General features: G+C 34.3%; 3 protein-coding genes across 11 annotated transcripts; 2 read left to right on the top strand and 1 right to left on the bottom strand.

Annotated features, from left to right (window-relative positions):
- The first annotated feature begins 3103 nt into the window (after nucleotides 1–3103).
- LOC108328354 (transmembrane emp24 domain-containing protein p24delta7) lies at nucleotides 3104–6154 on the top strand. Its single transcript, XM_017562213.2, has 4 exons — nucleotides 3104–3547; nucleotides 4229–4435; nucleotides 5024–5100; nucleotides 5814–6154. Exons 1-4 carry the CDS (start codon nucleotides 3338–3340, stop codon nucleotides 5956–5958), a joined length of 639 nt encoding a protein of 212 aa, XP_017417702.1. The 5' UTR covers nucleotides 3104–3337; the 3' UTR covers nucleotides 5959–6154.
- A 902-nt stretch (nucleotides 6155–7056) lies between these two features.
- LOC108328340 (pentatricopeptide repeat-containing protein At5g48910) lies at nucleotides 7057–9697 on the top strand. Its single transcript, XM_017562198.2, has one exon. The coding sequence runs from the start codon at nucleotides 7215–7217 to the stop codon at nucleotides 8679–8681; it is 1467 nt and encodes a 488-aa protein (XP_017417687.1). The 5' UTR covers nucleotides 7057–7214; the 3' UTR covers nucleotides 8682–9697.
- Nucleotides 9698–10288: 591 nt separating this feature from the next.
- On the bottom strand, nucleotides 10289–16519 carry LOC108329291 (pentatricopeptide repeat-containing protein At2g26790, mitochondrial). Of its 9 annotated transcripts, none has more exons than XR_008246801.1 (6): nucleotides 16337–16519; nucleotides 12317–12375; nucleotides 11948–12095; nucleotides 11169–11320; nucleotides 10849–11023; nucleotides 10289–10764 (listed from the first exon to the last, which is right to left on the bottom strand). XR_008246801.1 is itself a non-coding variant. In XM_052872438.1 (4 exons), exon 3 carries the CDS (start codon nucleotides 14955–14957, stop codon nucleotides 12549–12551), a length of 2409 nt encoding a protein of 802 aa, XP_052728398.1. In that variant the 5' UTR covers nucleotides 14958–15235; nucleotides 15920–16005; nucleotides 16337–16519; the 3' UTR covers nucleotides 12321–12375; nucleotides 12477–12548. The 9 variants fall into 9 exon arrangements, 7 of the variants coding, with proteins under 7 accessions (XP_052728398.1, XP_052728394.1, XP_017418927.1 ...); XR_008246802.1 differs by having other exon boundaries at nucleotides 12321–12375; XM_052872438.1 differs by lacking the exons at nucleotides 10289–10764; nucleotides 10849–11023; nucleotides 11169–11320; nucleotides 11948–12095 and adding exons at nucleotides 12477–15235; nucleotides 15920–16005 and having other exon boundaries at nucleotides 12321–12375.
- Nucleotides 16520–23206: the final 6687 nt, after the last annotated feature.

Raw genomic sequence — 23206 nt, 5'->3', positions numbered from 1 at the left:
CAATCATGATTCTTTGACACATAAAATTTGTATATTTATTTCATATTACTTTTTATTATTTTTTACTTTTTTAATATATATATATATATATATATAAGTTTGTTTTTTATAATTATTTTTATTTTTGTATTATGTATTTAAAAGTGTGTTTATCATTATTCTTTATTATTTGAATTATTTGTGTTAATGAGTTTACGTGTGCTATTGTGTCATATGAGTTATTATGATTGGTTTTCAAGTGTATATTAATTATAAAGATGCTAGTTCTTGTCATTTGTGTGCGCAATGAGAAGTTTTAAACAAATAAAGAATACGTCATTTTATACACAGGTTATATTTCTAACTGATTTAGAATATAACATTCTACATTGATTCTAACTCGCAAATGATGTAAATTGTGACATTATATATTATTAGAACTAAATTATAGAATGTTTTTCTTTTTAAGAAAATCATCATTTACTTAAAAATATTTTCAACAGTTTTTTTTAATTTTATTATGGTTTTTTATTCAAAATTTGTAAAGATCATTTAGTGCTTAAAATATTTTATTTTGTTTACCGTAACTTTTATTTAAAGTAGTGATATATATGTAATTATTTTATTACTATTGTTTTTTATATGTTATCATTTATTAAAGAAAAAATGTTTTAAAGTTGTGTATAGGAATTTAAAAGAAACAACCAAGCTTCAAAAAGTGAATAAACTTATGATTAATTGAGCAACTTTCATAGACCATTAGATGTAGTGGACAATATCGATTTGGATGGAAAGAGGCGTGGCTAAAGAAGATCCAGATTTCAAAAACATATATAAACAATATATTAATTTGAGTTTTTTATTTTCATGTATTTGTGGATTATTTGACATTATAGCATTGTTGTAAAACTTTGGTCCATATAAACATTACACATAATACGTGTATAAATAAAATGAATACTTAGGAAGTAGACAAGCACATTTAAGAAAATGAAAACGCAGGACGGCAAAAATGTTATGTTAAAATAGAAACAAGATGTTATTAAAAGATACACTTACCTATTTTAATTAAATTCCTATCTCTTACTTACATATATACATATATAATTTATAATAGATGCGTACGTTGTTATATATATAGATTTACATTAATTGTGAAATGCGATTGACCTGATATTTTATGGCGATTAGTCTTAATTGATGTTGATGCTTTGATGTTTGTTTATTATTATGTTGAAAGTTTCTAATTCTATCTTTGTCGATCGTAATTCATTATCATAACAATTAAAACAAAATAGATACTGTGTGGAATTTTTTTAATTTAACGACATATACATAAGTCAAGTGATAGATCATAGAAACTAGAGTCTTCACTAGACATAACATGCAAGAAACCCCACTTTCTGTCAATTACGTAGACAATATCAGACCCTACTAATTATTATGTTTTGTCCATTTCTTCAAATTCAATCATGCATGTGCTCAACAAATCTATTTGGCTATAAAATTCTTTTTCTGATAATTATTAAAAATTTAAATATAAATCTTCCATTAAATAAAAATGAAGAGAATACAATTAAATCATTATCTTAAAATTTTAAGTTAAAAATAATGATAATTCATTATATGCGAGTTTGACTTATATTTGATATTATGTATTTTACTAATTCTTTATGGAAAATATTCATCAATTAGTAACGAATATAAAAATAAAGAAAAAAAAATAGTCATAAGATAATTTTATAAATTATTTTTAGTTGATTTTCAAAAGTAATTAATTTTTTTAATGTTAGAATAGCACATGTTATGAGTTTTTTTTTTTTTCTAATTTTGTTCAATATTTCTATTTATTTTATTATAGTTGTTGTATGTGGGTACAAGAAGGAAGATTGATTATAACTAATAAATTAAGAAAACGAAAAGACAAAAATGTAATCTAAAGATATTTTCTTTAGAGTCTCGGTGTTTTATATATTTGGCCCACCTATGGACATATGGAGCATAGGGTGGAAATTTTCTTCTCTTCGAGGACATATACATACGTTTATAATTAGTTTTCATTTGTAAACTTCATCTTTAACTAAGTTAATTAGGTAGATTTCTTTGTAATTTATGAATGTATTTAACGTGTTCTCGAACATAAACCTAATAATCCTTTAAGTTCATGTAGTGTTACCATTATAGTATTGATAATTTTTTTTCTTTATTTTTTTTACGTTTAATAAATGTTTCAATGGGTATAAGTGTCATCTTTTATATTATCCTATAAGTTCTAATTCAACCTATATTAAGAAGTAAATTTTAAGTTTAACTCAATTTTACACAATTCATTTTACTCTTGATATGTATTAAGAAGTAGATTTAAGTTTAACTCAACCTTACACATTTTCCTCACACCAAGCATTATACTAGACATTAATGGACTGTCCGATAGTGTGGTCTAATTGCGAATGAGATTATAGGTGTAATAGACAATAAATTTCACCAGGATAGATTTTAAATAATATTCCTGATATTATGTTAAGAAGTGAATTTTAAACTTAATTCAATTTTATAAAATTGGTTTGTAAGATAAGATTTACACTTGTTTGTATAGTGTAAATTGATTTTATCATTAGTCAATAATAGAACTTTCAACATAAATCGCTCGTACCAAGATAATACATATTTAACATTAGACTAGACATTAACAAGAGGTTCAATAACCACTAAAACAATAAACCCAAAAATTATAAATTTAACTAAGATAAATTCTAATAATAAATTTCGTATCAGGTTAAAAACATTATTTTATTTTCAATTCTACAAATATTGAGCTAGAAAATTATTTAGTAGTTAAGACTTCCAACAATGTTTGACCAACTAAGAAAACTTGATTCTTTGCTTATGCAGCCAAGGTCAAAGTATTTGGCTTTGTAAACCCTAAACCAAATAATTAATGTATATCACTATTAACCAAAGCTTTGGTGACAGCGCTCTCGAAACCAAAGAATATTAAATGATATTTTTCATTGCTTTCTTTAAATTCTTAAATTTATTATTAGTTTAATATGTACATATTAATATTATTATTTAAACCGACGTTGTACGTTACAGTTGAATTAATTTGATTCACATATTGCACTTCAGAGATTTCAAAGACTAACTTCATATATTTTGGGGATCAAAATGACCTTTCACAAAAATGGAAAAAGAAAAATTCTGAAAGAGGAGGTAGTTAAGTTCGTTGTGCATATCACCCTTTGAGTTGGGCGTGTTCTTGTCGATTGTCGTTTTGATTGCTTCTTCATTTCCATAGAAAAACAAATGCGATTTTCATTACCCTCAAATCCCAAATTAAGAACATTCGATTGCCATAATGTCCAATCTTCCTCTTCTTATGGTTTTTCTTCTGGCCACTGCATTGATGTGTAGCATTGTGGAGTCAATGATGTTCGAGCTGAAATCCACTCACACGAAGTGCATTTCCGAGGACATGAAGGCCAACACCTTCTCCTCCGGCAATTACCACGTCATTAACCCCAACAGCGTCGGCACCGTTCCTGATCATCACAAGATCACTGTTAGGGTATGGGATTCGATCCTTTTCGATCGTACTCATTCACTTTTAATTCGTGAGTTTTGATTTTAATGTTTGATTCTCGTCTTTAAAATAATATGAAAATTTTTGTGTTATTCTGTCGATACATCATGACATTTCCTATGATCTGTGTCCTTACCTCATTGCATCAAACACTTTTAAAGAAAACTGAAGATTCCTAGAATACATATTATTTACCCGTTTAATTATTTTATCTATTCTAGAATCAGCATAGAAACTAAGATTTTGGAAGGAAAATAATCAAGAAAATGTTTGAAAAGATGACTGCGCATTGTCTAAATCATCCGATTACAAATCATTAAATTTGTTTATTTTTACATCTGTTGTATCAATCATAAATACTTTATTGATTTGCAATGTAACGTTATCGATGCATAACAATTAAATTATTTCAGTTTTGGTGGAAAAAAGAAACAGTTATTTTTCACGGAAATTAAACTCGAAACTTGTCCATTTTTTAGAAATTAAAAATATATTTAAATTTCTTCTGCAATAACCTGGAAGTGTGCCTTCCTCCCCTATAAAATGCAACAAGAATGATTGAATCTCCAATAGTTAGTTAGTGTCTACTTGTTAAAAGGTTTCGTAATTATTTTATGCAATGTTTTATTTATTCATATCGGCTTGCATAACGTGGTTTGTTGCCAGGTGCATTCGCCTAATGGAAATGGTTATCACATTGGGGATAATGTGCTGTATGGTGAGTTTGCATTTACTGCAGCTGAGTCTGGTGATTACAGTGCTTGTTTTTCGGTGGTAGCGCATACCACGGACACTGTTACCATTAATTTTGTTTGGAAAACTGGGGTTGCTGCAAAGGACTGGAATAATGGTGGCAGGAAAAGCCACATTGATGTAAGTCTTGCCATGTTCCCTCTCATAGAATTCGTTGGAGTAGTTTGGAGTCTTACCAATTCGCCATACTTAGTTCTCCGTAATATTTATGATTTATTATGCTAAATGCGGTTTACTAGGCCTTTTATACTGAACTTTTCTATCCATTACATTCTTCTATCAGGAATGCGTATACAAAGAATTGTTTCATCCTAGTTTGAGGATGTGGGGAGACTTTCTATGAGCTATAATAAATTAATATTTCCTAAGCACGGAGTTGGCTAGAATTTTGAATTGATATTTTGCATTGGTAGTGTGAAGGGGTATATATAATGTCTTACTAGCGTTACCACTTATTTGCAGCTATAAGAGGCACGGTGAAAGACTCCACTTAATATCAATTGATAAGAATATTGAGAGAATCACATCACAAAAGCTAGTCATTGTAGTGGCTAATACAACACCTGAAAGATGTTTCATGAATGAAGTTAATACATATGAATAAGCTAATTCTAAAACACCAACTTATCTTTGTCAGGTAAAGGGGTGTCTGATTTATAGATTTAAGTACTTGTGTGTTTTCTAAAGTGTTATTTCTTGACATCTTAGGAAATGGAAATGGAGTTAAAGAAGTTGAATGACGCTGTCACATCTATCCACGACGAGATGTTTTATCTTCGCGAAAGGTACAAATTCATAGTTTCTGCTTACAAGTTTACCGGTGCTATTGGTCTCTTTGATTTAGTAAACAATGTTTCTCCATGTGATCTGATGGGTATTGGGTTCTGCTTCACTCATTCAAAGTCTCTTAATGCAAAATGTATGAAACGTATTGTTGTTGGCTAAGAAAATTTGAATATGTTTCAGAGATGGATCTCTCTCTGTATGCCTAGTGTGAACTACATACTACCAAGTGTTTGTACTATTCAAGAGTGATTTGATCCATGTTGTCATGCAGAATTAAATTCTATTAATTTGTCTTATTACACCCAAAAGAGCGATATGGATGAAATCACTAGACGATTAACCTTCTCACACCACCAAAACAGAAATAAAGAAGGTTTAAAACTAAATCTGACATAACCCTGGTCATTCAATGGGTTGGTGCTCATCAGAAAATTTGCCCTTTTAATGCTACCAATATCCTTCTCTCCTGTTTTCCACCTTTTGTGATCAAATTCTTTGATTACATATTTTTTGAGCCTCATAAATATGACAACAAACCAAGGAGAGAAAGGTGTGATGAAACTGACGAATGAGATTCCTATTTTATGTTTAAACTTTGTAAGGTTTGACTTAGTATGATCACACACTCTCTATTGGAGATTGATCTTTTTATTCATTACAAGGACAGAGGTTTTGCTCAATTTTGATGGCATTTATTTCATGGCTGATACAGGGAGACAGAGAGGCAATTTCTTACGGACGAGACTAACAGCAAGATGTTCAACTACAGTTTTCTTTCAATTTTAGTTTGCTTGTCTGTGGCTGGTTTGCAACTATGGCATTTGAAGACATTCTTTGAGAGGAAGAAGCTCCTCTAAGATGGGTTTTACTCATTTGGATTTGTTCATTTTGGCACTTGACAGGTTATTGAATATATACGTATTTAGATTGTGTTTCGTTTATAATGACTACAACTTGTTACTTCCAATTGTTTATTATACTGATGGAATGTAACACTGGATTAGTAAATTTCAGATCTTTTTAAGGTTTATAAAATGTATACAGTTGTTTTAATTCATTGCTTTGAAAAACTGACTGAACAGTTGGTCAGATACGAAGGCCTATTAAGATTTTGATGTTCAGTTCAAATAAACTATATAGACTAAAATAGAAAAAAGTAAATAGAAAAAAATAATAATAAAAAACTGAAAATAATGACCGAAAACCAATTTATATCTGTCAATAAAATGTTTAATGTTATTTTGATAGTTTTCTTTAAAAAATAGAAAAAAAAATTAATTTTACATAATAAACTTGTTATTGTTAATAGAAATTATTATTTATTATTGAAATTGAGACGTGTTAATATATATAATTTAGATTGTTACGTGTATCTGAATTGGGAATATATGCATATTTTTTTTTAAATTTGTTTTACATAGTCATTACATTATGTTTTTAATATTATTTAATTATTTTACCAATAGAAATTTAACCATAATTTAATCACAAAGCCTTAAAACAATGATTTTGTATATTGTATTATCTTTTCAAATTTAAAAATTTGTGTAAAATCTTCCCTATTCCTGATTTTTTTTCCCACTATCCTGTTGATACAAGGTAAGCATGTCACCAAGACAATGGTACCAGTGACGGAACATTTATAAAAAAAAAGTGACGAGGAGTTAGAATTTCGATATTTAACACCCATCTATAAAAAAATTAACTATTTGACAATTACATATTTTTTTATTATATTTATCTTCTAATTTAAAATTTTAATATATCTTTTTTATGAAAGATATGATAGTTAATCCCGTGTTGCTGTATAAAGAAAAAAAAAACACAAGTAAAATGGTTGCATATGTATGATTTCAGATTGCTTTATCCTCTCTTATAATTGGATTGGAAAAAAAGTATTGAACAAATAGTTTTTTTTTTACTTTATTTTTAAATTGTATCATCATGACATCACATACATGCTTCGTCACATTTGACATTGTGCAGTTACAGTTAGACTCTTTCTTCTTCCTTCTAAGGGAACAGAAAACAAAGGTTACTATAATACCCTCGTCTCATTCGTTCCCAACGTTTGGTATCTGAGGAACAGTGTTCGTCTTGTATTGCAACAACAATGGGAAGCGCCACTGTTGCGTCAACCCTCGTCCAAATGGCCCAGAGGTGCACGTGCATGCGCGACCTCAAGCTCCTCCACGCGCACGCCTTCCGTACCCACCTCGACGACCACGTGGTGGTCCTCGGCAAGCTCTTCCGGTTCGCTGCGGTGTCGCCGTTGGGAGACTTGAGGTACGCTCACCGCATGTTCGATATAATGCCCCACCGAACCACCTTCTTCTACAACACCCTCATACGAGCTCACTCCCATTCCACCTCCCCTTCTCTCTCTTCCCTCTTCTTCAACCTCATGATGCAAAACGACGTCGCCCCAGATCAGTTTTCCTTCACCTTCTTGCTCAAGTCCCGCTCAAGAACCATCCCTTTGACCCACCACAACGACATACATGGCGCTGTTTTGAAGTTCGGGTTTTGCAGCCACTTGCACGTTCAGAACGGGCTGATACACTTGTATGCCCATAGGGGAATGACCCTTTTGGCAAGAAGGGCATTTGAGGATGTTTTGTACCTGGGTTTGGAGGTTGATGTTGTGTCCTGGTCTGGGTTGCTTGTGGCGCACGTAAAGGCTGGTGAATTGGACGTTGCGAGGAGGGTGTTTGATGAAATGCCCCAGAGGGATGTGGTTGCGTGGACTGCCATGTTATCGGGGTATTCCCGGGCTAGGCGACCTAGAGATGCTCTGGAGTTGTTCAGGGAGATGAGGCATGCAGGGGTGTGGCCAGACGAGGTTACCATGGTGAGTGTGATCTCAGCTTGTGCAACTTTGGGAGATGTAGAGACAGGGAGGATGGTTCACCATTTCGTGGAAGAGAATGGGTTTGGGTGGATGGTTGCTCTTTGCAATGCGCTCATTGATATGTATGGGAAGTGTGGATGCTTGGAGGAGGCATGGTACGTGTTTCATGGGATGACGAGAAGGAGCTTGATCACATGGAACTCAATGATGACCGTATGTGCGAACCATGGGAATGCTGATGATGCTTTCAGGTTGTTTGAATGGATGGTTCGTTCGGAGGTTGTGCCTGATTCAGTGACACTTCTGGCGCTTCTGGTTGCGTTTGCTCATAAGGGGTTGGTGGATGATGGAATTAGATTGTTTGAGAGAATGGAAAGGGACTACGGAGTTGAACCTAGGATTGAGCATTATGGAGCAGTGGTAGATATGTTGGGGCGTGCAGGGCGAATACAGGAGGCTTATGATCTGCTTGCAAATATTTCTATTCCATGCAATGATGTTGTTTGGGGAGCTCTGCTTGGAGCTTGCAGGATTCATGGTGATGTTGACATGGGGGAAAAGATTATAAAGAAGTTGTTGGAGTTGAAACCAGATGAAGGTGGATACTATATTCTCCTGCGTGATATCTATGTTGCTGCAGGCCGGACTGTTGAAGCCAATGAGATGAGGCAAGCCATGTTAGCTAGTGGAGCAAGGAAAAATCCTGGTTGTAGTTGGGTGGAAGGATGAAGTTTAGGTGTGCATCCAAAGCTTCATGCAAGGCAAAGGTAATAGCCTCTGTGCAGTGCAGGATGTAGATTTGTTTGCACGGAATCTCCATAAGCCAGTATGTTTTTGATTCAAGGCAGCAAATCGGCAAGTAGAATGGTTGAAAGTTTTGTTAGATGACCAGATAACGGTTTCCATTCATTGTTGTACTTCAAATTTGAATCAGTCCATGATTTCTTGAAGTCTCGCTCTTCAATTTTCTGTTGAGCCATTGGTACTGATGAAGATTTTTAGGAAACTACTGTTTCTGTATATATGTCATGAAGCAGCAAGTTTGAAGTTATTCTTGAAAATAAAAGTTGATGATTTTGTTCTATGATGGATTAAACAAGCAGAAGCTGGATCTGACACTAAAATAATGCCCATCTACAGTTACTCGGTGTTTGCTTCAAAGTTTGGGTCATTACAGTATGGATATTTTTTCTTTCGTGGAACCAGGTCTAACCATAGATACCATAACTAGTTGAAATAATGATCAGATGACAGTATCGTGCTGCTGATTGTTGAAGGATTATAAACCCTTGTGCTATCAAAAAAGTATTCAATCATATGGCATACGGGCATGTATATGATTGATCAGATTTGTTCTTTAGCTTGAAGATTTACCGAGGCAATTACGATCCTATGCTCACCAGATGAAACACTGTAGTAACACTTATTTAATATACATTACTTTCTAACTACATTTATTACAAACCTATATTAGCAGAGAAGTTGAGGCCCAAGGCTCCAATTGAAACCGGCGGGAGTGGTAGTTCGTTTGTCCCGTTTGATTGCGGTAAATACTAAATAATTTTTTACCTTATATTTTAGCTCTCACAACTTCTTGTGGTGAAGCCCTTGTTATGAATCTTTTTAATGGTTCTGTATTATAGTTTTTGTCTAGTTCTATTTATGAATTTTAAAGTTCTGTTGTATATTTTTTGGTTTTTTTATCTGATGGTACACTTCGGTATACGAGAGATCTTTTATAATGTTTAGAGGCATAGTTGGATTCCTTAATAAATAAATAAAAATTTCGTTTCAACTTTTTATTTCTATTTAAGCTTCTTTTCCGAACTGGTGTCTTTTAGCATTCCATTTCGATTGGTCGAATATAGGTCATCGTGCATGAAAACGATAAAAGGTGCATTCATTCCAAGCTTCTCATCACCGAGCTATTATTAAATGATAAGGAATGAAAAAATATTGAGCATCTACAAAAGAAACAGCCAGAAAAATGGTAGTAAAACACTATTTTAAATAATCGTTGCTGAGAATATAGGAATGCCGTGAGAAGGTGCATGCATAGATACGTCGTTCCTAAGTAATTTTAACTCTAGTTGTCATAAAGTGACTAACAAAAGGACTAATTAATGAATGGAAAACATCTATAAAAACCAGCATCAGTCAAATCTTATAAAACTACAGGATAAGTTGTACCATACATACCAAACCTTATCAACATAAGAAATATAGATAGTTTTCTTTGTAAGTGCAAGTTAATACTACAAGTGCAAGAAATACAGAGCGATTACCTAATATAATCAACAAATAATTCTTTTTATTCACTCATGAAATACTTAAGATTAATAATAGAGAAAATATATTCCAGATGACTTGGATACACCTCTCTTATGATCTCATTTATAATGATAAATTTTTTACACAATGAGAAGAGAAAAGATAAAATGTCTAAAGTAGAAACCTAGATCCAGAAGTAGGTGCAACTTATAAGTACACCAGGTACTAGTTTCCAATACAACTATTGTTGTAGAAGTGAGGTATAATCAGGCCAATAGAAACAATGATTTGGTAAACCATATCCTAACCTAGTACTTGGCAAGCAATCATTATGACATTATTAAATTCCACTTCCATGTCACAGCCAAAGCTAGGCAAACAGGATAGGTTTATAGTGCGTCAATAAAACAAGGGAAAACTACGACCAAGTTAATATTTGAGCGTGTTGTTTCGTTTCATCTCCACTTCCCTCTTTCATCACAGCCAAAATTGTAGTCACGGGATTTAGCTAGACATGGAACACTGAAAAATCCATATGAACCTGCACGTATTTTTATTAGAAAATTCAATCACAGGACACAAGATCATCTTCATGCAGTTAGTTAGATGTGACAAGCCGACTTACCAAATAATTGTATTCCGATAGCAGTATAACATCATGATTGTGTTCTTCCATCAACGGATACTGTACAGAGTTATTCTTTATCTGATTTCACTGTTAACAGAAGATCTTCAAGCATATTTGTTGAGGGAAAATACATGGATAGAGGCATTGCAAAAATAATAATGCCGAAAAGAAGCTGCAGAGAGAATGAAACTGAAGATCAATATTGAATCGCAACCTAACAAAAAGACGAGAAGGATTATATGTTTTCATATCAATACTCAACTAGAACATTGATCGGGAAAAGAAGTATATAAAGAGGCAATTTAGTATTTACTTACAAGGTATGGCCACATGCTAGAACTGTGAAAATCATACATGGGAAAAAAATACTTTTTATGTTGAGCTCTCCACTTGCTAGAACTGTCACATGGTTGAGTCTCCAGGACTGTTCTCCCAAAGGCCAGAGGTTCTTCAGGACCCTAACAGATTCCTGAAAATAAGATCTTCTATTCAGCTTATATACTATGCATTCTGACATTTTTTTTATAGAACAGATAGTCCTCATTGTAGATTTATAATTAAATTTCGTCAGTGGTTACCTTTTGTCTGTTTGGTGGAAGGCTTATTTATTGAATTTTGTAGAAGGGTTTCATCACTCTTCTTTTATATTCCAATTTTCTTCTTTAACTGTCTTCTTTTAGTTACAAAATAACAAGGCATCCAAAGACAAATCATTTCATTTTATTGAAAAATAACAAAAATTGTGTCCTAATTCACTGGAACCAACCAAGTATGTAGATACAATGGGAGATTACTCCTGCATATCCTGTCTTTATTAAACTAAACGCCAATTGCAATGCTTTAATTAATGCAAGAGATGTAGTGGGAGATTTAAGATGTGTGGACCATCATTGGATTGTTGGTTTGTCAAGGTTTATTTTCATCAGCATATTCACTAAACTGCAATGTGTTACTTTTAATGGAAAACAAACTGTGATCATGAGCAAGAAAATCAGATTCAACAAATCTTTATTTCATTAAGTGTAGGGATGGTTTTCATAACAGAGCACAGTTACTTGATATTCACAGGATGGTTGATATGGGTTTGGTTACAAACCTTTGACATACTCTGAGAGAAGGTAAATCAATGTTTAGATCACAGGGTAAAGACTGGGTCACCCCAAGACAAGAAAAAGCCAGGAAGATGCCACTGGTAGGTAAGGAATGCCGAGCCTTACTACTCTGTAGAATATACTTTTCTGTTTCTATACAATGCAGAACAAATACCTCATTAGATATAGAAGAAAGACCTCAATTCAAATATAAATTGAAACAAACTCAAATTTAGTCCAGTTAAAACACAATATGCATCTTATATTAAGCTAAACAATTAGAAACAAGAAAAACTTTCTTAAACATTGCTTAACTACACTCCTTAATTGTCGTAATTAGTATCATTTTAATTTTGTATAAAGCATATCCATACCTACCTGCAATGACCTGGTAACCAATATGCAATTTCAGCACAGTCCTTCTCTTTTCAACCTGTAGAAAGAAACACAATCCTTCAGCTCAGTAATTAAAAGACCATGTTTCAGTCATACGTCTTAGCAAATAAGCCAATAACATATGTGATTTTGCTTTACCTTTAGGTTTTGACTGGATAAACTTTAGAAATCAGAATAAATCCAAGTGCAAACCGTCTAATTGATAAACTTCTAATGAAAATGCACCCTTCTAGCTTTTACAATACCACGTTTTAAAGCTGAGATGACACACGCATCTGGTGTCATTCCCTTGGAATACATTTCATTAAGCAGTATAATGGCCTTTTCCATGTGCCCTCTCGTACATAAGCCAGAGACCAGAGCAGTGTATGTTACAGTATCTGGTTCTAGTCCACTGTCAATCATTTTATCAAATAGGCTTACTGCTTCTTGAAAGTTCTCTGTCTTCATGTGTCCATCAATCAACACAGTGTAACAAACAACATCCGGATTTATTTCCATTTGCTCCATATCTCTCAAGATGGAAGAAACTTTCAATGATGTCTTATTTCCTTCTCCATGACGAGAGACACACCTTAAATTTGCTTTAAAGTTTCCATCAAGTAAAACTGTGTAGGTAATGACATCAGGTTTGATTCCTCTCCTCTTCATATCCTGCAAGAGGTCATGGGCCTCTTGCAAGAAGTTCATCCTACAATAGCTATTTATCATAATTGTGTAAATTATAACATCAGGGGTGAGTCCTCTATTTACTAAAAAATCAAAAAGAGAGCGGGCATTCTTCATATCCCCGGTCTGGCACAGTGAAGCTATAACTTTTGAATACATTATTATGCTAGGTTCAGCATTTGACAACAACATTCTCTCCAGTAACATCTTAGCTTTCTCAATGTCACCTGCCATACAGAGTTTAGTAATTAGCTTAGAACAGGAGGCATTGTTAGCCATATCTCCTTGGTTTGACAGCTTAAGGAAAATTTCATAGGCTTTTTTTACAATGTCCGCTTCACAATAGCCATTAACCATGGCAGAATAGATTTCAATACTCTTATCTTCTAGACTGTTAAAATACGCCTCGGCTTCCAAAACCTTTCCCACTGAACACAAAATTTCAATGATTAACTTATGTGTAGTAGAGTTTGGCTTCACGCCTTGACTCTCCAAACAATCCAAAAGCTTTAATGCCTCACCAGCACGACCATTTTTAAGCAGCCCAGTTGCCAGTACATTATATGTTATAATATCAGGTTTGAAACCCTCATCACTCATTTCCTTAAACACCCTATACCCACTAACGAGATCACCCTGAAGACAGTATCCCTTGATAAACGTTGTGTAGTGCTTAAGATCTAAAGCCACACCCCTTCTCTTCATGTCTTCCGACATCTCTATCGCATCCTCCACCTTCCCTAACTTAAACAAAGCATCAAAAACAATGTTGTAGGCAACCCCATCAAGAAACATCCCGGACTCCTTTAGTTCCTTAAACTGATCCACCACCTCCAAAGTCATGCCCATCTTTCCCAAACAATGCAGAATGTAACTAACAATAACACAATTTGTCTTCACACCCCTCGAAATCATCTCATCATGCAAAGCCAAAGCCTTGAGCAGATTATGACCCTTACAATACCCTTGAATCAACGCAGAATAAACAAACACATCAGGAACCAACCCTTGCCTCTCCATGTCATCAAACACAACCTGAGCCTCATCCAACTTCATCTCATTACAAAACCCACGAACAACTGCAGTGTATGCATAAACCTCCAAAGGGGCATTACTCTTTCTAAATGCCTGCAGCACCTCATACCCCAAATCAGACCTATGTTTATTACAAAACCCTTCAATGTAAGCAGCATAGCAATACGAATGAGGGGTGATGCCGACTCTCTCCATTTCCTCAAAAACACAGAAAGCTTGCCTCAAGTCACCCTTTTTACACAACGCCTTGATGACAATTGCATAGGAATAACAATTGGGTCTGAAACCAAACCTCTTGAGTTGCTCAAAAATAGCCAGTGCTTTATCGACCTCGCCCTGTTCCACCAACCTGTTGAAGAGGAAGTTGCAAGTGAGAACATCAGGGACAATTCCGCGACGCCGAGTTTGGAACAGGAAATCAATGGCCTCATCAAACATGTTGAGGCTGACACAGGTTTTGACAAAGCCACCAAAAGCTCTAAGCAAGTAATGGTTATGGTGGTCAAAGTCCTGGAAGAGTATTTCGAAGAGTTGAAGGAGGTGAAAGGAAAGATGGTGGTGTTTCGAGAGGGTAATGAGGTGGAGAAAGAGGGAGTCTAGTTTTCTGGGCAGGTTCCAAAAAGCGAACATTTTGGTGATGGCGGCATAGGTTGAGAGGGTGTGCAGGAAACCGGTGTGGTGGAGGTGGTTGAGGAAGGAGAGGGCAAGGGAGGGGTGGTGGTGGAGACATTGGAGGGTTTGAAGGACTTGGGGGGTGGTTGGGTGTGAAAGGGGCGTGGAAGAGGTGGTGTCGGAGAAAGAGGGTGGGGTGGAGTGAGCGAGTGCAGTGGATGCAAATGGCTGTGAAAAGGGTCTTAGGTTGGGTTTGTCAATGGTTTTGAAGACAAGGTTGAAAACACGAAGCCACATGAACATGGAAAGAAGAACAACATGTGGTGGTGGTAGGGGTGAGCAAACTGTCTTATAGTGCACTCCACTATAAAAGTTTATAGTTAACTATAAACTAGTTTAAAAAAACTACCCTAAACTAAAAAATAGTTCAGAGTAACTGCCCTGAATTGAACTATTTTCTAGTTTAGATTAACTGAATTGAACTAAAAACTCCAATACAACATCCCACCAATTCTTCTCCCTTGCTAGTGACTTTCAATATCCCTTCCCATGCCCATTTGTTGACATCCCATTCATCATCTCTGAAATGAATTTCACTAATATAAAAATCCGATAATCACACACTCCAGAAAAAATTTCAAAATCAGAAAACCAATTTCTTCAGAAAGAACATTAACAAAGCCAATGAAAGACACAAAATAATTAAAAGCATAGCAGAAGTGATAAAACAGATCTAACACTGAATAACATCACTTCTTTACATACTCAAAAACTCATCCTAAACATAAAAAAAAAATCGCGTCAATCTCATTTTACTTTCTCAAGTACATTAAACAACCTATAAAGAACTATCCATACTGTAGACGACAACAGACTTACAAGAACCATATCAAGCAGAAGAACTTTCCACAAAATTCAATACAGAAAAATTTAGTGATTAGTAAACTATATAAGATCAAGCTTATAAGGAGTATCATCAAGAATCAATAACTAGTCATTACAAATACAATACATTGCTCGGTGAATACTGTAAAACATAGTATAAATAAGCTAACATGTATTCAAATCAAACTTTCTCTACAAAGAAAACAACATAAATTTTACGCTCAAAATTATTTAATTCAAAGGATATGCAATATAATAGGAAGTTGAACTCTATGAGGATGTAACAATAAGTGATTTATATGGAATTACAATCATCATTTGAAGCATCATATAAAAGTTTATTATTTCTAATTAATTTAAATTACAAAATGGAGTCGAACCTTTGAAATAAAAGGAACAAAAGAAGCAAGATGTGGGAATGTATTCAGTCCACTATACAATCTAGTCCAAATCTTTCTGTTACACCCTGCTATTGAAAAAAAAAATATATGATTTGGCAACATCCGAACAGAGACTTTCATCTCAATGTTCTTACTTATATGTCATTAACCTCTCTCTTTATCAATCAGAACTCTATGCGTTAGACAACTTACCCTTATCCAAAAAAAAGCAAATCAAATCAAATCTTCCTAAACCATTAAAGCATCCACAAAATCATAAAGAAAATCAATTATTACCCCACTGGGTTTATCCAGATGAATACAGCAGCACTTTCCAATTTTATTTATCCCCTTTAAAGAGAAAGGGAAAAAATTCGTAGGGCAGAGTGATATCGCTAAAGGAAGTGTACTCCGAACCTTCGACATGGTGGTAGACAACAACGAGCCTTCAACGGCGGTAAGCCGGCGACCCTTAAACGGTAGCAGTAACGAACCTTTGACGATACTGAAAAAGGACTGCTGCGACTTCACCCTATTTTCGTTTCAACATGGTTTTTTTGTATTTGCTGTTTCAAAACTTCAGCATTTTTTTTTTCAAAATGTTTTTACATCTTTTCAAATGAAACCCATCTATTTAATTTGTATGCATTAATCTTAATATAATTATATTAAATGGTTATTCAATAGTATTATTCTGAGTTCGGTAAGAGTAAAATCAACGAAGAAGTATTTTTTTTTTCTTTACAAGTAAATTTAGGTCAACAATTGCAATTACAATCATTCATTAAACAATGACAATCCTCCCATGTTTATATTAAATACTTCGATATTAAGTGTACTTAGTATTTTCTTTCAAAAGTTATATGTTAAAATTGATTTGCTTTATTTACTCACATCAATTAAAACTGGTTACTCCATAACAACACTAGTTGTTTGTGGGTAAATTATTGAATTGTTAATTTTATTTAAGAAATTTTAGTCTATTTTAATCTTCTATCAAAATTAATAGTGGAAAAAAGTTGTTTTTTTACCTATTTTATCTTTATAATGGAGACTTTTTTTCTACTAAATTATAATTATTCATTTAGAATGTATAATTTTGTAAAATTTATCATTTAAAATTTTATGTATAAATTTATCTTATAGATCTAGATTATATCAAGTATAATAGAATGTAAATGATACATTAAAAATTATGTTAAAAAGTAAAGTGTGTTTCAAAATTAAAGAGTAAAATATGTTTCAACTATGTGAGTAATTAAACTCAAATTTTAGTGTTAGGTTTTTTATGAGAAAATAAGGGTAATTATTATACAACTTCTGTAATCCTTCTACCTTTCTCACTCTCTCCATGATAACCATTCTAGCCATGGTAGATAGATCACAGTATTTTCTTCATTTCCTTCTTAATCGAATTGACAGTGCAATGCCATCAGATGTTAAATGATTCAAATCACAAAAATTCGTATTCCATGCTATATAATGTCATATAAATTCCTATTCCATGATATATATATATACATTTCTTGAAAATCTACTATTCCTACTATTTTTCCAACATTCACTTCACTTAAATTATAAATCACATATCACATAAAAAAATAGTAATAATTCATATACTATTATTTAGATAAGTATAAATTTTGAAACTAATATAAGTATTAAATTTTAATCCATTAATATAATAAAATTTCTATAAGAGTTTTCAGTTATAAATACTAGTAAAAATACATTCGTGTATTATTTTTTAATAATAATAATAAAATAAAATTATTATTATTACTATTTAATATAAATATATTTTTATAATTTTTATTTATTTTTTAAAGTAATTTTATAATTAAAAAAATAGTTAAGTTTGAAAGATCATAAATTAAAAAAAAGTAATAAATTTCAAAATTGATCTTTAAAAAATGGGTTAAATATGTTTTTAGTCCCTAAACTATTGGTCGTTTCTGGTTTTCGTCCCTCTTTCAAAGTAAGGTACGATTTGGTCCTCAATCTTTTCGAAACTGTGGTTTTAGTCCTCAAAAACTAACACCGTTAAATATGTGCTGATGTGTCTAACGTCTTTGTCCACGTGTTCTTGGTTTTTTGCTGACGTGTGTTAAGTCGAATTGATTCCTCTTTAATTTTGAATGAAATTGGTACTCAAAATCAGTTACAATTGGTGTTGGTGTTGCTGTTCTTTGTTTGGGTTTGGTTCGTGGTTCATCTGCGCGTGCATTTTCGTGGTTCATGTGTTCGTTATTTGCGTTTGGTTCGTGAAAGAAAGGGATTTCTTTGTGGTTCGCTGAGGTGGTTCGTTGAAGAAGAAAGGCGATTGTGTGTGGTTCGTTGTGCAAGGTAATTTTTTAGTTTAAGTTTAACTTGTTTTCTCTATGATTCGTTGAACAAGAAAAGCAATTGTGTGTGTAATGGGCATTCCGATGTGCATTGTCAGTCTAATGTGGGAAGTTTTCATTTGACCTTGTAGGAAAAATGGTTTTTGACGTGTGTTTGTATCATATGGGGAAGTTCATGAAGAACAAGGGTCTACAATATGTGGGAGGAGAGATACATGTTATTAGGGGAATCGATCCCGACATGTGGTCATACTTTGAAGCTGTGGGATTTGTTAGAGAATTCAAGTACTGTGGAGAGTTCAAACTTTGGTGGAAGGGTTCCAAACAAAAGGCAATGAACAACCTCAGACCACTGACAGATGACAGAGAAGCCCTTTTGTTGGCTAACTATGCAGAGGCAAATAAGGAGGAAGTTGAAATCTATGTTCAACATGGCCAACCCAGTCAGGCAGAGGAAATTTGTTTTCTTACATTTGGTGAGGAGGCAAAGGAAGTAAGAGTACAGGAGATGGAGGAAGAGGTTGTTATGGATGAAGAAGAAGGTGAAGAAGAAGATGAAGAGCAAGATGAAGAAGAAGAAGATGAAGAAGAAGATGAAGAGGGCAATGTTCTTGAGGACGAAGGGGTGGAAAATGTTGATGAAAGTGAAGAGGAGAGAATGGCAAATGGTGATGATGGGTTTGGGATGGACAATGTCACGGTGGAGGAAGAGAGAAGAAATATTAATCCAGTTTTGGATAGGTGGAAGAGAATGAAAAACAAAAATACAAATGTTAGGAGCACATTTGTAGATAGTGAGGGGGCATTTGTCATTAACGAAGAAGTTGGAGAGCATGAGATAAATGAAGTTTATGATACAAAAGAGTTGTCCTCAAATGTAGATAGTTATGAGGATAAGAGGGACAATAAAAGGCACTTTCCAAAGTATAAAGCAGAAGATATGACTAAGGGATTCAAATTTAGATTGAGAATGGAGTTTAAGTGTTTGAAGGATTTTAAGAGTGCCGTACAGGAGCATAGCGTTTTGAATGGAAAAGAAGTGAAGTTTGTGAAGAATGATTTGAAGAGGGTAAGGGCAGTTTGTAAGAAGGGGTGTGGTTTTGTTATTATGGCTAGCAAGGTAGGAAGTAGGCAAACCTTTAGAGTCAAAACTCTAGTTCGACACAAGTGTGGAAGGGGTTTTGGTAGCAAAAGTGCAAATGTACAATGGATTGCACAGGTTTTGGTTGCCAGATTTGTCAATGTTGCAGGCATGACAGTGAAACAAATCATAGATGAAATACAAAAGTCATATAGTGTTGGAATAACTCATTGGAAGGCTGGAAGAGCTAAGAGAATTGCAATGGATTGTTTAATGGGTGATGGAGAACGACAATATGCTCGTCTGGTTGACTATGTGGCTGAGTTATTAAGAGTCAAGGCTGGGACCTTCAAGATTAAGGTGAATCAACCCGAACCCACCCTGCAACCAAGGTTTGGGTCATTTTACATGTGTTTGGAGGGCTGTAAGCAGGAGTTTTTAGGTAGTTGCAGACCATTTATTGGTGTAGATGGTTGTCACTTGAAGACAAGTTATGGAGGTCAGTTGTTAGTTGCAGTAGGAAGAGACCCTAATGACCAGTATTTCCCACTAGCTTTTGCTGTGGTAGAAACAGAATGCAAAGACACATGGATGTGGTTTTTGACACAACTGCTTGATGATATTGGAGGCATAGATTGTCAAAGGTGGATCTTTATTTCGGATCAGCAAAAGGTACATTAAAATATGTAGTTTAGTTAGAAATTTATTTTGATTATGTAATACTTATTGGTGTATTATGGTTGCAGGGATTAATGTCAGTTTTTGATGATATCTTGAATGGAGTGGAACACAGGCTATGTTTACGCCATTTATACAACAATTACAAGAAAAAATTTGGGGGAGGTTTGCTCATTAGAGACCTCATGATGAGGGTTGCGAAGGCAACATACTATAAGGAATGGGAGAAAAAAATGGGTGAGTTAAAAAATCTGAATGTTGATGCCTTTAATTGGTTAATGGGTATACCAACTAAAAGTTGGTGTAAGCATGCTTTTAGTGCTTATCCTAGGTGTGATGTGTTGATCAATAACTTGTCAGAATCATTTAATAGTACTATTTTAATGGCAAGGGACAAACCAATAATTTCAATGATGGAATGGATTAGATCATACATAATGAGTAGGTTTGCAAGTCTTAGAGAAAAAGTTGACTCATATCCTGGTGATGTTATGCCTAAACCGAGGAAAAGATTGGATATGGAGGTTGAAAAGAGTGGGAATTGGCTTCCGGTATGGGCAGGGGGTTCACAGTTTGAAGTAACTCATGGCTTTACCATGGACAAATTTGTTGTTGATTTAAGTAATCACACATGTACTTGTTACTTGTGGGATTTGGTAGGAATACCATGTAGACATGCGGTTGCTGCCATTCATTACAAATCAGAAAACCCAGAAAATTATGTTCATCCTTACTATAAGAAAGATGCCTATAGAACTTGTTATGCACCAATTATAAGTCCTATCAATGGACAACAACTTTGGCCTACATCTGACTCTCCAAAACTACTACCTCCCATTTACAAAACACCTCCTGGGAGGCCAAAAAAATTAAGAAGACGAGAAGCTGATGAATATGTCAGCCATGGAAAATTGTCAAAGACCAATACTGCTATGAGATGTAGCACTTGCAATGCATATGGACACAATGTAAGGACATGTAAAAAGAGCCAGAAAAGCAAGGTAAATCTTCTTGGTAATGTTATTTACAAGTTGATTTATTACTTTTGTTATCTAACTATCTAACTATCTAACTATCTTACTCCTTTCATAGGACAAAAGGGGGGCTTCTACATCAACACCTGGATCTGCATCAAGAAGGGCTGCATCTGCATCTGCATCAGAAGGTGGAAGGGCTGCATCTGCATCTGCATCAGAAGCTGGAAGGGGGGCATCTGCATCTGCATCACAAGCTGGAAGGGCTGCATCAATTGCTGGAAAGGGGGCATCTGCATCTGCACCACAAGCTGGAAGGAGATCAGCCAGAGATGCAGGGGTTGGGGCTGCATCAACATCACAAGCTGGAGGATCTGCAACTATGCGTCAAGGGGCAAGAAGAGCATCCTCAAGATTGGCTACACAAATTGTAGGGTCTCAAGGAAGTTGTATTTAAAGTAGTGGCTGTAGTGGACCACTTTTTTGTCTTGTAGTGACTGTAACCCTTTAAAGTATGTTGGGACCACTATTTGAACGACTTCTTTATTAATCAATATGGACCACTTTGTTTTGGTTTTACTTATGCTGTAACTGGTTAAGCTGCTGTCTGCTATTAGTCCCTCTGCTGTCTGCTTTGCTTTGCTTTTTTTTATGCTGTAATTGCTTTTAGTGGTTTTAGTCCCTCTGCTGGGACAAGCTACAATTTGGTGGCAGTTTGTGGTTTTAGTCCCTCTGCGCATTTCCCATTCTAAACCACCACTTTTGGTGCTAAAGAGCAACTCATACAGTGATTTTTTCATCTCGAAGCTTTTAGCCTCTGCTGGCAGTTACTACATGTCAAATTTGGTAAAACAAAGTTGCTAAAATCATCACATTAACATTCCAAACTCATTTCTGCAAAATTCACATTTAAACCCCCAAATTTTTAGCACTTTTTCTGATAAGTTGCAGAATTGGTAGTCAAAGCTGCTAATATTTGCAAACTATATAACACAAATGCACATAACACAACCATCAGGCACAATTGAACTGAACTTCCACATTTTATTCAATTTAAAACTTGCTTGTACATCCACAACACAACCTATCTAATTACAATTTACCTTCAACACAAACAGAATACAAAACATGGCTGTTAATGCCCATGACAATACAAAAAACACCAACATCATTTTGAAATTTTTTCTCTCTTCCTCTAATTTCTTCTTCAACTTGTCCTTCTTCTTCCTTAGATCCAACACCACATTTTCAATACACACTTCAACTTCTTCACTCTTCCTTTGTAAGCTTCCTTCCATTTCGAAATCTCCTTCATCAACCCATTCAAAGAAGTTACAGCTTGAATTACTCTGCAAATGAAAATTACAAATCACCAATACAATATTCAACACAATAAATAAAGCTTTTATTCTCACTTACTGCCCAATTTCTACATCTATAAAATAGTCTCCCTTTGTTCTTCAATGTAGTTGCCTTCAACAACAACAATATTTCCCCACAACCACAGTTTTTTGAAGCTAAGTGAGAGGATCCACATGTTTGGGACATTCCAGAACCTATGCTCCTTGGTGTGCAACCTCCTCTATCACCTTTCATTTCCCTTCAAAAGTGATTAACAAAGAAACTAAAGTTCGAAACCAAAACCCTTCAACAAAACCCTATATCCCCAAATCCATCCATCATTTTAAACCAAAACAGAGACGAATATGAACTTACGTGTCCAACTCCACCAATGCCCAAGAAGGTGATATCCAAGCTTCAACCTTGACTTCGTTTTTGCTCAAATCCTTCACACAACACTTTGCAGTGAAAGTAATAAACCAAACTTTACCAATGTTTGATTAACTTTGCATTTCAGCTGTAACAACACCTGGACAGAGACGTTAGAACACGTGGACACAGACGTTAGAACACGTGGACAGAGACGTTAGACACATCAGCACATATTTAACGGTGTTAGTTTTCGAGGACTAAAACCACAGTTTCGAAAAGATTGAGGACCAAATCATACCTTACTTTGAAAGAGGGACGAAAACCATAAACGGCCAATAGTTTAGGGACTAAAAACATATTTAACCCTTAAAAAATTGATAAAATAATTATTTGAATTAAAAAATATTTAAAGAATAAAATTGAAAAATAAGGAGACGATACTTTAGATGTGGATATAAATAAACAAATTTAAAAAATATATGTGAGGAAAATTTGA

This window comes from Vigna angularis, chromosome 2 (assembly GCF_016808095.1).
Source record: "Vigna angularis cultivar LongXiaoDou No.4 chromosome 2, ASM1680809v1, whole genome shotgun sequence".
NCBI lineage: Eukaryota > Viridiplantae > Streptophyta > Magnoliopsida > Fabales > Fabaceae > Vigna > Vigna angularis.
Note: the sequence above shows the minus strand (reverse complement) of the source record. Positions and strands in the feature narration are given on the sequence as shown.